Source organism: Ochotona curzoniae, unplaced genomic scaffold (assembly GCF_017591425.1).
Source record: "Ochotona curzoniae isolate NIBS_2020 unplaced genomic scaffold, NIBS_Ocur_1.0 patch258, whole genome shotgun sequence".
Taxonomy (NCBI): domain Eukaryota; kingdom Metazoa; phylum Chordata; class Mammalia; order Lagomorpha; family Ochotonidae; genus Ochotona; species Ochotona curzoniae.
The window spans coordinates 704466-718297 of NW_024466815.1; the positions used below are offsets into that span (position 1 = coordinate 704466).

Genomic DNA, 13832 nt, shown 5'->3' on the forward strand with positions numbered 1-13832 from the left:
CCTTTCAGCCAGCCCCAGGAGAGGTAGGACGCAGACAGCTGCTAGCAGGAGCGTTCCTTACATGGAGGCCCAGGAGCAAGGAGGAGCCTGCACAGCTTTGATCTTAGAGGGAGGTCCAGATGGATCCCTTCTGGGGCTGGGTGACATGGGTCACCACCTATTCGCCCATCAGGGAACACCTTGGATGGGATGGACCACAATCCAAAGGTGGGTTTTGCCTTTTTCAACATTTTATTACGGGAAAAAAAAAATTCCAAACGCATACCAAAATCAAGGGGAATGTTTAATGAATGCTCACATGCCCACCACCCACAATCTATCATCAATGTTTGCTGCCCTGGGTTTAACATGCATTTACCCATCTACCTATCATTAATGCATTTAAGGTGGGTTTTCTAAACCTTCCTTTATTTTGAACCAGGAAGTAAAAAAAAAAAAAAACAACATAACAATGGGTTGGAACCATGAGTGGCTTAGTAGGCACCTGCAGCCATTCCTGTTTCATCTTGATGCCCACTTCCCTCCGCACCTATGATGGTGAGGGAAATTGAAAACATTGTATTTTTAAAATCTCCTTTCAGTATGTCTGTTTAAAAGATAAGGAATATTTTTAAAAGCGTAATCACAATACCACTTCAAAAAGCCCCAAGCCCAGTCGTCCCTAAATGTTATCAGATGCCCAACCTGTGTTCACGTTTCTCTGGTGTTCTCAAAAACATCTGTTTACCATTTCCTTGTTGGGGTTGGAATCTAAGTCAGATCATGTATTTTAATTTAGTGCTATGTCACTTCAGCCTCTTTTTTAAAAAATTTATTTAAAAGGCAGAGGCATGGAGAATGAGACATACAGAGAGGCAGATCTTCCATCCGTTGGTGTCCTCCCTAAATACTCTCAAGAGCTGAGGCTGGGCCAGGCCAAAGCCAGGAGCCAAGAACCCAATCCAGGTCTCCCTGGGTGGGGGACGGAGGAGTGACCAGGGCTTGCCAGGGTGCTCATTAGCATTGGAAGTGGAGGAAGGGCTCCAAGTCAGACAAAAATTGTGTCTTAACTGTGTGTAAAACACTTGCCCAAGTCTCTTTTCATATAAAGGCTTCCCAACCCACCTCTTCATTTTCCCCATTTTGTGTTTGTTAAAGGAACAAGGCCACATGTGAGCCCTGGGGCACTTTACTTCTCCAAGTGTGACCCCCCCCAGACTAGCAGGATCAACCTCACCTGGCAGTGTTAGAAATTGTGGCCCTGGTACAATTGGCTAAATCTTCACCTTGCATGAGCCACGATTCCATATGGGAGCTGGTTCATGTTCCATCTGCTCTGCTTCTCACCCAGCTCCCTGCCTGGGAAAGCAGTGGACAGTGGCCCAGGGCCTTGACACTCTGCACCTGCATGGGAGATCAGAAGAAGCACCTGACTTTTAGATTGCCTCAATCCTGGCTATTGTGGCCACTTAGGGAGTGAACCGGCAGATGGAAGATGTTTCTGCCTCTCCTTGTAAATCTGCATTTCCAATAAAAATAAATAAATGCTGAAAAAAGAAAAAGAAAGAAAGAGAAATGAAGAATCTTAGGATCCTCCCCAGTCTTGCTGAAGTGGGCTCTGCTTTGTCCCAAGATTGCAGAGGAACCGTGTGTACAGTACCAGCTGGAGCATGCTGGCCCAGTGGCTCCCAGTCCTGGTGTGGCTGGGAACCTCTGTGGTGCCACTGGACAGTTGCTGGGTCCCCTGGGTTTTCTATAGACCAAGGGTTGGGTCCCACAGTGCCGTGAGCTTCAGCTTTGACCTTGGCAAATTGGTTGCACAAGTAGTGGTGGTGCCTCATGTTGATGCAGGCTGATGGCATGGGATCCTGTGGACGGGAGCTGGGAGAGGGAAGAACAGCACTCGGGAGGCATTTTCTGGGTTTCCAAGGAGGGATGTGCTTGGGAGAGAGGTGGGAAAGGCATTCCTGATGGGGGACATGACAGACAAAAAGACCCAGATGACAGGTGGCACTTATGGGGAAGTTGGGGAGGTCAGCTTGGGTGGATCTCAGGAGAGATGGCCGAAAGCTGATCTCAGAGCCATCCGATGCCCCAGTGTGGCTCTGCAGGGTCTGTCCCCACCATTGAGGAGGTCCTAGCCTACACTCCTTCCTGCTCCCTCACCTGGCTTTCTCTCCACCAGGTGGAGCCCAACACAAAGCTCTTTCCTGCTGTCTTTGTCCTGCCCACTCACCAGAATGTCATTCAGTTTGAGCTGGGAAAGCAGAAGGTGAGAGTTCGATGTTGGGAAAGTGGGACAGGGAGGTCTTCCTGGAAGTAGAGGAGGTGAGGAATCCTGACCCCAATGCGTGACCCTCCATGCCCGCAGAACATCATGCCGCTGTCAGCCGCCATGTTCCTGAGTGAGCGCAAGAACCCGGCGCCGCAGTGCCCACCACGGCTGGAGGTGCAGATGCTGATGCCCGTCTCCTGGAGCCGCATGCCCAACCACTTCCTGCAGGTGGACACTCGCCGTGCTGGCGAGCGCCTTGGCTGGGCGGTACAGTGCCAGGAGCCCTTGACCATGATGGCGCTACACATCCCGGAGGAGAACCGGTTAGGGCCCTCCCCACTCCACAGGAGGAAGGGTGGGGAGGGAGGAGCCAGTGCTGCACCACAAACCTTCTAGGATAGGGCAGCCACTCAGTGCCTCCCCGTATCACAACCCTGGGGTTCCAGACCACCTCAGGGGACCCAGGTTCAATTCAGAAGTCCCCATAAAAGGCAGAAGACCCTTTTATGGGTCAATAACCATTTGAAAATGTGTGACATCATTCACAACTTAAATATGAGCCTACTCTTGATTTATTGGAGTCTGAGTCCTGCCTGTGGTGACCTTGGCAGAGCCAGACCAAATGCTTTAATGGGCTTTATACGGCTTATGAGCTGGACATTCCCCACCCCGCCCCAGATAATACCCCAGGCTTCAGATCCACCTTGAGGAGCCCAGCCACCACTCTGGGGATTCCAGGACATTATCCAGAGGCTGGGGTGCACCTGGGGAGACCCGAGACCAGGCCCATGGAGATCTCAGACCCACTCCATGGACCCTCCCCCCCGACACACACACAGGGCTACACCTGTGCTGGCATGGATGCCAGAAACGCTCTTCAGGACTCCTAACAGGCATCTGGGTTTTCATACTTTCCTTCATCCATTTGTTTGACAAATAGCTCTGTGCCCTTCACAAGCAATCAGCAGCACTCCAGGCTGGTGACACTAGGCCTTGGTGAAATGACATTCCAGCATGTTCACACAGGATATAGGGGTACTCAGACCTGTTCAGGGTGCCCCAGGCATACCCATGTATTTATTGAGCATTTACTACATGCTAGGCCTTGTGTTTGTTTTAATTAATTGTAGACCCTGTTTTAGATGCAGAAAATGCAGCAAATAAAACAGGCAGGTATACCCTGTTCTGGTGGAAATAGCCATCTAGTGATGTTCAGACATAACCTGGGGACTTGGACATACCCAGGAGGGGACAAGTCCAGCCTGAGGACCCCAGTGGCACATCGGGATCACCACACCTCTGCATCCCAGATGTACCCCCAGAAAGTCTCCCAGACTTCCGAGAGACTCCCTGAACCATCGAAAGTCACAATTCTCTAGCCCTCTCAGAGCCTTGGCCCTGCCGGAGCCCCAGGGGCCCTGTTCCACCCAACGAGACTTACCTAAGCATGGCATTGCCTCTCTGTCATCCCTCGCTCGTCTTCCACCTCCTCTAACCGCCATGTCTCTGAATTTCCCCATCTTTGCTGCAGGTGCATGGACATCCTGGAGTTGTCCGAGCGCCTAGACCTGCAGCGTTTCCATTCGCACACCCTCCGCTTGTATCGCGCCGTGTGCGCCCTGGGCAACAACCGCGTAGCGCATGCTCTGTGCAGCCACGTGGACCAGGCGCAGCTGCTGCACGCCCTGGAGGATGCGCACCTGCCCGGGCCCCTGCGTGCAGGCTACTACGACCTCCTCATCAGCATCCACCTGGAGAGTGCCTGCCGCAGCCGCCGCTCCATGCTCTCCGAGTACATCGTGCCCCTCACACCGGAGACCCGCGCCATCACGCTCTTCCCCCCTGGACGGAAGGCAGAAAACGGGGCCCGCCGCCACGGCCTGCCTGGCGTGGGAGTCACCACCTCGCTGAGGCCTCCACACCATTTCTCTCCTCCGTGTTTCGTGGCCGCCCTGCCAGCTGCGGGGGTCGCAGAAGCCCCTGCCCGCCTCAGCCCTGCCATCCCTCTGGAGGCCCTGCGGGACAAGGCGCTGAGAATGCTGGGGGAGGCCGTGCGCGACGGTGGGCAGCACGCCCGCGACCCCGTCGGGGGCTCCGTGGAGTTTCAGTTCGTGCCGGTGCTCAAGCTTGTGTCTACACTGCTGGTATAGGCTTCCTTCTGTCCTTCTGGTCTTCCACATTGTGAACAATCCCACCCACATCCTTATCACCCTCTTCATACACTCAACTACCCATGCATCCTCCATCCTTCCATTCACTTTTCATCTTCCCATCATTTATCACCTTGCCTTCTGCCCACTCATCTATCTTTTATTCATATGTTAATACCCCTTCCTTTCTTCCCGTCCATCCAAGCAGTGAGCAATCACCCAATAGTCTATCCATCCATCACTCATCTCTACCTCCATCCTTTGCCCTGTGTGGGTGAGGCACAGGGTGTGGAACTGGGGGAGATGAAGAAGGTGGATAGCAAGGTGGCAGATGCCATCCCTGCCTGTGAGAGGAACACCCCCTCCTCACCCCAGGAGGTGAAGCAGGTCTGGGGAGACAGGTGTGTGGATGTGGAGGCCGCAGTGAGGACCCAGGCTTTGTCCTGCAGGTGATGGGCGTCTTTGGTGATGAGGATGTGAAGCAGATCTTAAAGATGATTGAACCTGAAGTTTTCAAGGAGGAAGAAGAGGAAGAAGAGGAGGAGGAAGAAGAGGAGGAAGAAGAGGATGAAGAGGAAAAGGAAGAGGATGAGGAGGAAGAGGAACAGGAAAAGGAAGATGATGAAAAGGAGGATGAGGAGGCAGCAGAAGGGGAAAAAGAAGAAGGCTTGGAGGAGGGGCTGCTCCAAATGAAGCTGCCAGAGTCTGTGAAGTTACAGGTAGGTTCGGGTCTCCCTGTTTTCCGGCTTCATGTGTCTGGACTGGGAAATGCAGGGTCTGGAACTGGTGCTAAGGCAGTGGGAGCTGTGAAGAGGTCCATGGCAGTGGAGTGATGCCAAATGGGATTGATCACTCTGGTTTCATGAAAGATGAGACCCAAAGCATGTTAACTTAAGTCCTAAAGCTCCCCAGCAGAAAATGATGGTGGTGGAGTGTGTGTGGGGCTGTGAGGAGGGGAAGTGAGGTGATGAGGTTCAAGGATGATTCTGAGACCTCACTCCCATCCTTCCTGCTGCATCCCTGTCCTCCCACAGATGTGCCATCTCCTCGAGTATTTCTGTGACCAAGAGTTGCAGCATCGTGTGGAGTCCCTGGCTGCCTTCGCTGAGCGCTATGTGGACAAGCTCCAGGCCAATCAGCGGAGCCGCTACCACCTCCTGATGAAAGCCTTCACCATGAGTGCTGCTGAGACTGCGAGGCGCACTCGCGAGTTCCGTTCCCCACCCCAGGAGCAGGTCCTCTGACCCCCAACCCTGGTCTCACTGCCTAACCCCACCCTCAGGGTCTCTCCAATTCCCATGAGTAGTGACCCTCAACCTCTGACCCCATGCTTGGCTTTTGGCCATACTGATACTGTTTCCTCTAACACACCTCTTACCCACATATCTCTCTCTGAGCGAGTCTGACCCATGAATCATGTCAGACTGTTCTGACCCCCTTCACACCTCTACCCTGGTCTCTCAGAGATTTTTTTTAAAAGATTTATTATTTGTCACTGGAAAGACAGATTTACAGAGAGAAGGAGGGACAGAGAAAGATCTTCCATCCACTGGTTCACTACCCAAATGGCTGTATGGCTAGATCTGCACAGATCCAAAGTTAGGAGCCAGGAACTTCTTTGGGTCTCCCACATGGGTACAGGGTTCCATGCCTTTCAGCCATCCTCTACTGCATTCCCAGGCCACAAGCAGGGAGCTGGAAAGTAAGTAGAGTAGCCAGGACACAAACCAGGGTCCATGTGAGATCCCAGTGCTTGCAAGGCGAGGATTAGCCAATTGAGCCATCACCCTGGGCCCTTTCCAGGAATTCTTCATATTTGCATGACCTTAGACAAGGACCTACCACAGGATCTTTGAACTTTGACCTCAGAAGTTCCCACTGAGGTCTGAAACCCTCTTTCTACCTTTTGACCGGCTCCCAGATCAACATGCTCTTGCACTTCAAAGATGGTGCAGATGAGGAAGAGTGTCCACTCCCAGAGGAGATTCGGCAGGACCTGCAGGACTTCCATCAAGACCTGCTGACACACTGTGGTAAGGAGAGGCCACCAACCAGGGCCCCCCTCTGCTGCTCCTCCACGCCCCTGCGGAAGCTCGCCTAACACACCCTGAGCTTTGACATCTGTGGTATCAATGTAATTTCACTTTGGTGGGATGCGTGAGTAGATTAATGAACAGAGAAGATGGTGAGTGGAAGGATTCGTTTGTAGGAACGTTGGGTAGATGGATGGATAGATGGCTATAGACAGGTGAAAGCACTGAAGGATAGAAGGATGAATAATAAAACACGTGGAAGGCAACTGGATGAGGACAAGGCTGGGTGATTGATGGCTGGGTAGAGACAACTGGCTGGCTGGAAAGGCAAATAGATGACCTCTGCTGTTTCTGTTGAGAATTAAGTTGATAAATCTTACTGAAATTCCCTGGTACTGGATAAATCGTTTTCTCTAGTTGACTTCAAGATTTTCTCTTTTTGTTTGATGTGCCCAGGTGTGGAGCACTTTGTTCTTGTTGAGTTTCTTGGATGTGTAGATTATTTCCATCACAATTGGAAGGCTATGAGCAATTATTTCTCCAAATATTTTTCTATTTTTTTTTCTCTCCTCTCTTTCTGGGATTCTTGTATTGATATACCTGATTGTGTCTCAAATATCCCTGAGACTTTCATTTTATTTTGTTCTTTTATTTTTCTGTTGTAGAAATTGGATAATCTCTATTGTCTACCTTTAGGTTCACTGCTTCTTTCTCCTACCTATTCAACTAAAAAACCTCCTAGTTGAAATGCAATTGTGAAAAAGCGACTATTTTTCAACTCCAGGCTATCCATCTGGTTGTTATTAGCCTCTTTAAAAAAAAAAAGATTTATTTATTTTTTATTGGAAAGGCAGAAATATATATAGAGAAGGAGAGACAGAGGGAGAAAGATCTTCCATATACTGGTTCATACCCCAAGTGGCCACAATTGTTGGGGATGAGCCAGTATGAAGCCAGGAACCAGGAGCCTCTTCCAGGTCTCCCAGATGGGTGCAAGATCCCAAGGATTTGGGCTACCTGCTGCTGCTTTCCCAGACTACAAGCAGGGAGTCCACTTCAGAGGAGGAGCAATGAGACACAAACCAATGCCTGTATGGGATCCTGGTGATGCTTGCAGGGGAGCCATCACACTTGGGTTCCACTTCATTTATTTTTTAAAGAGCTTTGAGAAAGACCATGCTTCTTTCCCAAAGTTTCTTTCTTAACTGATTTGAAACGTAAGAATGGCAGAGAGGGAAACAAAGAGGAGTCTTCTATCCACTGGTTCACTCCCCATACAACAGCCTTACCCAGCCTAGGAGATTGGAACTCTAGTTTTCCCGGGAGGTGGCAGGGGCCCAACTACTTGGTCCATCCTCTGATGCTTTTCCAGGCTCATTTACAGGGAGCCAGGTCAGAAGTGGAGCAGAGCCGGCGTTCTGACATGGAATACTGGCTTCACAAGCAGCGGCTTAGGCTGCTGTGCCGCCAACACTGACCTCTTCATTTATTTATTCAAACACATTTGCAATAGCCGAATTAAAAGGCAAACGCTTCATATAAACATAAATGAACAAGCAAGGTACATATCCAGCAAGAAGTGGAAGACCTCCGTGAGTGTGTGTGTGAGCGAGCAGCTGAAAGAGTGAAGTGAGTGAACAGATGAATGATCTTCCCACCTTCCCATCCCCACGCCCAACTAGGAATTCAGCTGGAGGGGGAGGAGGAAGAGCCGGAGGAGGAGACCACGCTGGGCAGCCGCCTGATGAGCCTGTTGGAGAAGGTGCGGCTGGTGAAGAAGAAGGAGGAGAAACCCGAGGAGGAGCCGCCAGCGGAGGAGAGCAAACCCCGTGAGGACTGTGGCGGCCCTGGGGCGGGCAGGGGGCATGCCTGGGGAGCCTCTGTCTGCAGCGCGGGGCTGGGCTGTGAGGAGGAAGGCAGGCCAGGGTGGGCTGGTGAGAGAGGCAGCAGTGGGGGGAACAGCCAGGGGCTGGGGGCTAGCCACACCTGTGGCTTCGGCAAAGGCCTGCACAGTGTGCTGGACCAGCGTGGCGTTCAGCCTGCATCCTGCGTGGCCGTGGTTTCTGTGTCCCCAGGGCTTTTCTGGTTCCTCATGGCTCTAGGGCTGAAATGACTGCTGTCAGGCTGGGCAATGACGAAAGCAGCCCTGGTCACTACTGAGCCATTCCTTGTCACCGTGCCAACTCTCTGTTAGCCACATGGGGCACAGGTTTCAATGCTGCAATAATTGCCAATCTCTTGTGGGGCTAACACCTGGCTGAGCACTGTTAGTCAAGCCAAGGAGTGTAGCAAAGGGGAAGACTTCAACGCTTCTGCCTTCAAGGGCTTCAGAATATTCTAACGAACACACAGGTGGAAGTACCTGTGCTAGGTGGCTATGGGTGCCAAGGAGACAAATAACCCGAGCGAGAGGTTGAAGGTGGCTCAGAGATCTGGTGATTTACAGTGGTGTTTCCTCCTGGTGTCTGGAGGAGGTGTTTCTGGTCTGGGATCAGGGGGAAGTGGACAGGGAAGTTCTGGGGATGACAGAAAAAAACATCTACTGGAATTTAACAGCTGCTCACCTGGGTTGGGGGAGGTCACTGGGAAGCCCCTCCCCGCGGTTCTGGCTCAGCGTTCCATTATGCTCTAGCTCTGACCCTCAAGTTCCCTTCCCAGAGTCGCTGCAGGAGCTGGTGTCCCACATGGTGGTACGCTGGGCCCAGGAGGACTACGTGCAGAGCCCCGAGCTGGTGCGGGCCATGTTCAGCCTCCTCCACCGGCAGTACGATGGACTCGGCGAGCTGCTGCGTGCCCTGCCCCGGGCATACACCATCTCACCATCCTCAGTGGAGGACACCATGAGCTTGCTTGAGTGCCTTGGCCAGATCCGCTCGCTGCTCATCGTGCAGATGGGCCCCCAGGAGGAGAACCTCATGATTCAGAGCATTGGGTGAGGCACTGCTCCTCCCCTTACTCGGCATATCCCCGCTTCATTTAATTTACATAATTCGTGCCTTGATTTACATATCACACCCTGTCACTGTGTGTAGTCCCTCCCCTTATTTTGTATGCTGCAATTCTCTCTTTGCATAGCCCCTCCTCTTACTTTACATACTCTACCTCTAGTCCCTCCCTTTACTCTGTACCTTTTTTATTATGCATATCCCCTCCCCTTATTTTACCTGCCATGGTCCTCTTGTTTTGTGTACTTCCTCCCTTTATTTTACATACTGCACTTTCCTCTTACTTTACATAGCCCCTCCTCTTACTTTACATGCCATACTTCCCCCTTGCTTTGCATAGCCCCTCCTCACTTTACTTGCCTTCTAATTCTGGCAAACCTCCCTGATAGCATGATCTGCATACAGTAACACCTCCTTCTGGAACATCTGGCCCCTCTGCAGGTTAACTGCTCCTTCCCCCAGCAGCTCACTGATCTCCCTGGGTACTGCCTCCTTCCCTGACCTCTTCGCGGAGCCCTGTGACTCTTGGCCTCACAGTTACCTGCCCGAGCTCCAGTGCCCTCATCCATAGCAGGGAAAGGGGCACGCCTGCCCCTGGAGCTGAGCCCAGGCGTGTAAGGCTTACAGCAGTGGCTCCCGGGGGACTGAGCACTCAGTGTCAGATGTGTCTCTTCATTCAGCAAGCATTTATGCCTACTGTGTCCCAGGCCCTTTCTGAGTACTGAGGGATAAGGTGGGCAGCATGACACCTGCTGAGTGACACTCAGTCTCTGCTGTCCATGAAATGTGAATCATCACAGATCCTTCCTCCCAGAGTGGATATATAGATCGGCTGAGTGCAGCTCTACAATGGGGCCAGTGCCGGGCACACAGTGAGAGGTCATTGGATGCTGTGTTTTCCCAATGGTAGATAGACATGCTGCTCCCAGGACTGGGCCCCATTCCATCATGACCCCATGCACCCCATCATGACCCCATGTTCTCTAGGAACATCATGAACAACAAAGTCTTCTACCAACACCCGAACCTGATGAGGGCCCTGGGCATGCATGAGACCGTGATGGAGGTCATGGTGAATGTGCTGGGGGGTGGTGAAACCAAGGTAAGGGGCTTGTGTGGGCCAGGGGGGACTCAGGGCGGGGCTGCAACGGGGCAGGCCATGACCCCCGGCCCCCTGCCGGCCTGCAGGAGATCCGCTTCCCCAAGATGGTGACCAGCTGCTGCCGCTTCCTCTGCTACTTCTGCCGCATCAGCCGGCAGAACCAGCGCTCCATGTTTGACCACCTGAGCTACCTGCTGGAGAACAGCAGCATCGGCCTGGGTGAGGGAGCCCCGTGTCCCTGGGCCTGGATGAGGTCCCCCCACCCCTGGGCCCTGTGACAGCTCCCCGGAACGTGCCCAGGCCTGCTGCTTTCTGCTGCTCACTTAGTCCTGCCATTGTTCAAATAACCCTCTCTCTCAACTGCTCTGTCATGTGCAGTGCGGGGGCCGCCCCCACGCAGCCCTCGCCAGCCCTCCCTGAGCTCCCAGGCCAGCAGGAAAGGGTGGACACTGATTGCCTGGAGTGTTTAGATCAGGAGAGATTGCTGACCCAGGCTGGAAAAGGGATGCTCAGGGAGGGCTTCCCAGAGAAGGTGAGGAGGTAAGCAGGAGTGAAATCTCCTTTGTACCTCTTATGCCCACAGGGATGCAAGGTTCCACGCCCCTGGACGTGGCTGCTGCCTCTGTTATTGACAACAACGAGTTAGCCTTGGCATTGCAGGAGCAGGACTTGGAAAAGGTGCGTGAGGAATAGGCCTGGTCCCTGCTCACCACCTGGGGCACCTGCTGGTTCTGAACTCACCCTGGAGGGCCATGTTGGATGGTCTAGGGCTGCATTGGGGTGGGGGGCAGTGTGGTGTACCCAGTGTTCCTTTGGGAGGTGCCCACTCCCAGGTTGGGGAAGGAGCGAGGCCTTGGCAATCTGTCTTGGCTCTCTGTGCCCCCATATCCATGTGCAGTGGGGACTTGCCTAGGCCTGGGAGATCAGCAACCTGAGTTCCACTCCTCTGCTCCCATCTGTGGCGTTGGGCATGGCATTATCTGTGTGCTGGATCTAGAAGCGATTTCCTAGCATTGTTCTGAGGCGTAAACAGCTCCTTCACACAGTCACATCCAAACACGGCGCTCAGGGTGGGTGAGCTGCCATTAGATCAGGATCCGCTGGACGGATAGCAATTGTGTGCTGACCTTGGGGATCTGCCACATCGGGAGGGGAGGACTGCCAGCACCCCCTGTCTCCTCTTGCACTTGGCCTTCTGGTAGGGAGGATAGGAGAGAAATAATCTAAGTGAATAAGAGATAGAGTGCATTAATGATAACAGAAAAAAAAATCAAGTGTCGAGGTTTCAGCAGGATGTTTCTGAGAAAATCTCAGGATGGAGCGAATCCCAAAGGAGTTGAGAGAGCAGGTGGACATTAAGGGAAGGGGACACAGCAGGTGCCAAGGCCCTGAAGCAGGAGCAGACCCTCTGACTCTGAGGAGCAGAAGAAAGAGAGACTGGTGTGGTTGGAGCAGAGGCGATGAGGTGCAGTGGCTGGAGCAGTAGCGAGAAGTGACAAAGACAGGCCATGCATGGTTGTAGCAAAGACGGCAGGCTTATATCCTGAGGCAGAGGAGGGACCTGATCAGGTGCTCCCAGGTGTCAGTGGGGACCTGACAGAGGGAAGGGGAGAAGGTAAGAGCCAGGAGCCCAAGGCTGGGGCTGCTGCGATGGGGCGGGCAGGGAGAGTAGGCTGGACAGGACAGGCTCCTTTGTTAAAGGAAGAATTGGCTCAGATGGGCAGACACCTGAGCCTAGGGAATCCCTCTCCCGCCCGCAGGTCGTGTCCTATCTGGCAGGCTGCGGCCTGCAGAGCTGTTCGATGCTGCTGGCCAAAGGCTACCCTGACATCGGCTGGAATCCCTGCGGTGGCGAGCGCTACCTGGACTTCCTGCGCTTTGCTGTCTTCGTCAATGGTGAGCCAGGGGTGGCCCTGGCATGGCAGGAGGCGTGGGGTCACTGGCTGAGTTCTGTGGGCGGAGGGGTGGGGAGGCAGGGTGTGACAATCCCTGCCCAGAGCCACAGGCTTCAGCTGGGCATTGGGGCTGTGGGGCCAGGACTTGGGGGCCAGCAAGGACCTGGGGACATTAGGGCGAGGGGTCCCCAGGTGGTAGCTCATGAGCCCCCCGGATCCGCTGGGCTAGGTGAGAGCGTGGAGGAGAATGCCAATGTGGTGGTGCGGCTGCTCATTCGCAAACCCGAGTGCTTCGGGCCTGCCCTGCGCGGTGAGGGCGGCTCGGGGCTGCTGGCCGCCATTGAGGAGGCCATCCGCATCTCGGAGGACCCTGCGAGGGATGGCCCAGGCGTCCGCAGGGACCGGCGGCGCGAACAGTGAGTCTCCCTGGCCACACCCTCCCTAATAAACCACAGGCCCTCACTATGCCCCTAGAAGCCCGCAAGCCCCCAGGGTTCACATCCCACTTGCTTCCCTGTCCTGCAGCTTTGGGGAGGAGCCCCCTGAAGAAAATCGCGTGCACCTGGGCCACGCCATCATGTCCTTCTATGCCGCCCTGATCGACCTGCTGGGCCGCTGTGCACCAGAGATGCACGTGAGCCTTGGGCAGCCAGGCTGGGTGAGGCAGGGGCGGGGCTTGGAGATGCTCACGCAGGTGGAGGTGATGGATCTGTCTCCATATGGGTGATCCTAGGCTGGGGCAGCGCGGTGGCGAGCCAGGGCCTGATCTTACAGTGTATGTTCCTGTGAGGGGAAAGGGTAGGGCTTACAGATGGTTGGGGGAGCAATGACAGCTACACGGGGACAGAGGCAGGGGCTTATGAGCTCCTTGGGAAGGAGGCTGCTCCCCCTGACACCCCTCGCACGTCGGTGTGTCAGGATGGGATGACACAGAGCAATGCGCAGCAGGGTGCTGGGTGCTCAGTGGCCCGTTCTTCTACCCACCTGCCTCCAGCTCATCCAAGCCGGCAAGGGTGAAGCACTGAGGATCCGTGCCATCCTTCGCTCCCTCGTGCCCCTAGACGACCTCGTGGGCATCATCAGCCTCCCCCTGCAGATCCCAACCCTGGGCAAAGGTGCAGAGCGGACACGATGTGGCATGGGAGGAGGGGAGCCAAGGAGTCAAAGAGGCGCCCCTGACGACCCCCTCATAACCCACCGTGCCTGCAGACGGGGCTCTGGTGCAGCCCAAGATGTCGGCGTCCTTCGTGCCGGACCACAAGGCTTCCATGGTGCTCTTCCTGGACCGTGTGTATGGCATCGAGAACCAGGACTTCCTGCTGCATGTGCTGGATGTGGGCTTCCTGCCTGACATGAGGGCTGCCGCCTCGCTGGACACGGTGAGCAGTCCCGGCCAGCCTGTGGGTTCTGAGATGGCCAGAGTGCTAGTCATGAATGTGAAGAGACTGTTGTT

At 54.1% G+C, this 13832-nt stretch overlaps 1 protein-coding gene across 2 annotated transcripts in view; it reads left to right on the top strand.

Moving 5' to 3' along the window:
• LOC121166876 (ryanodine receptor 1-like) overlaps window positions 1-13832 on the top strand; it is a 101470-nt gene that overhangs the window by 32481 nt on the left and 55157 nt on the right. For both annotated transcript variants that reach the window (XM_040996198.1, XM_040996196.1), the window contains exons 32-47: window positions 2165-2251; window positions 2351-2577; window positions 3786-4398; window positions 4854-5123; window positions 5439-5639; window positions 6326-6437; window positions 8120-8266; window positions 9096-9369; window positions 10370-10484; window positions 10571-10703; window positions 11068-11162; window positions 12245-12380; window positions 12609-12795; window positions 12905-13013; window positions 13374-13494; window positions 13589-13758. In XM_040996198.1, coding sequence (XP_040852132.1) covers window positions 2165-2251; window positions 2351-2577; window positions 3786-4398; window positions 4854-5123; window positions 5439-5639; window positions 6326-6437; window positions 8120-8266; window positions 9096-9369; window positions 10370-10484; window positions 10571-10703; window positions 11068-11162; window positions 12245-12380; window positions 12609-12795; window positions 12905-13013; window positions 13374-13494; window positions 13589-13758 — 2997 coding nt within the window. The remainder of the gene's footprint in view (window positions 1-2164; window positions 2252-2350; window positions 2578-3785; window positions 4399-4853; window positions 5124-5438; window positions 5640-6325; window positions 6438-8119; window positions 8267-9095; window positions 9370-10369; window positions 10485-10570; window positions 10704-11067; window positions 11163-12244; window positions 12381-12608; window positions 12796-12904; window positions 13014-13373; window positions 13495-13588; window positions 13759-13832) is intronic.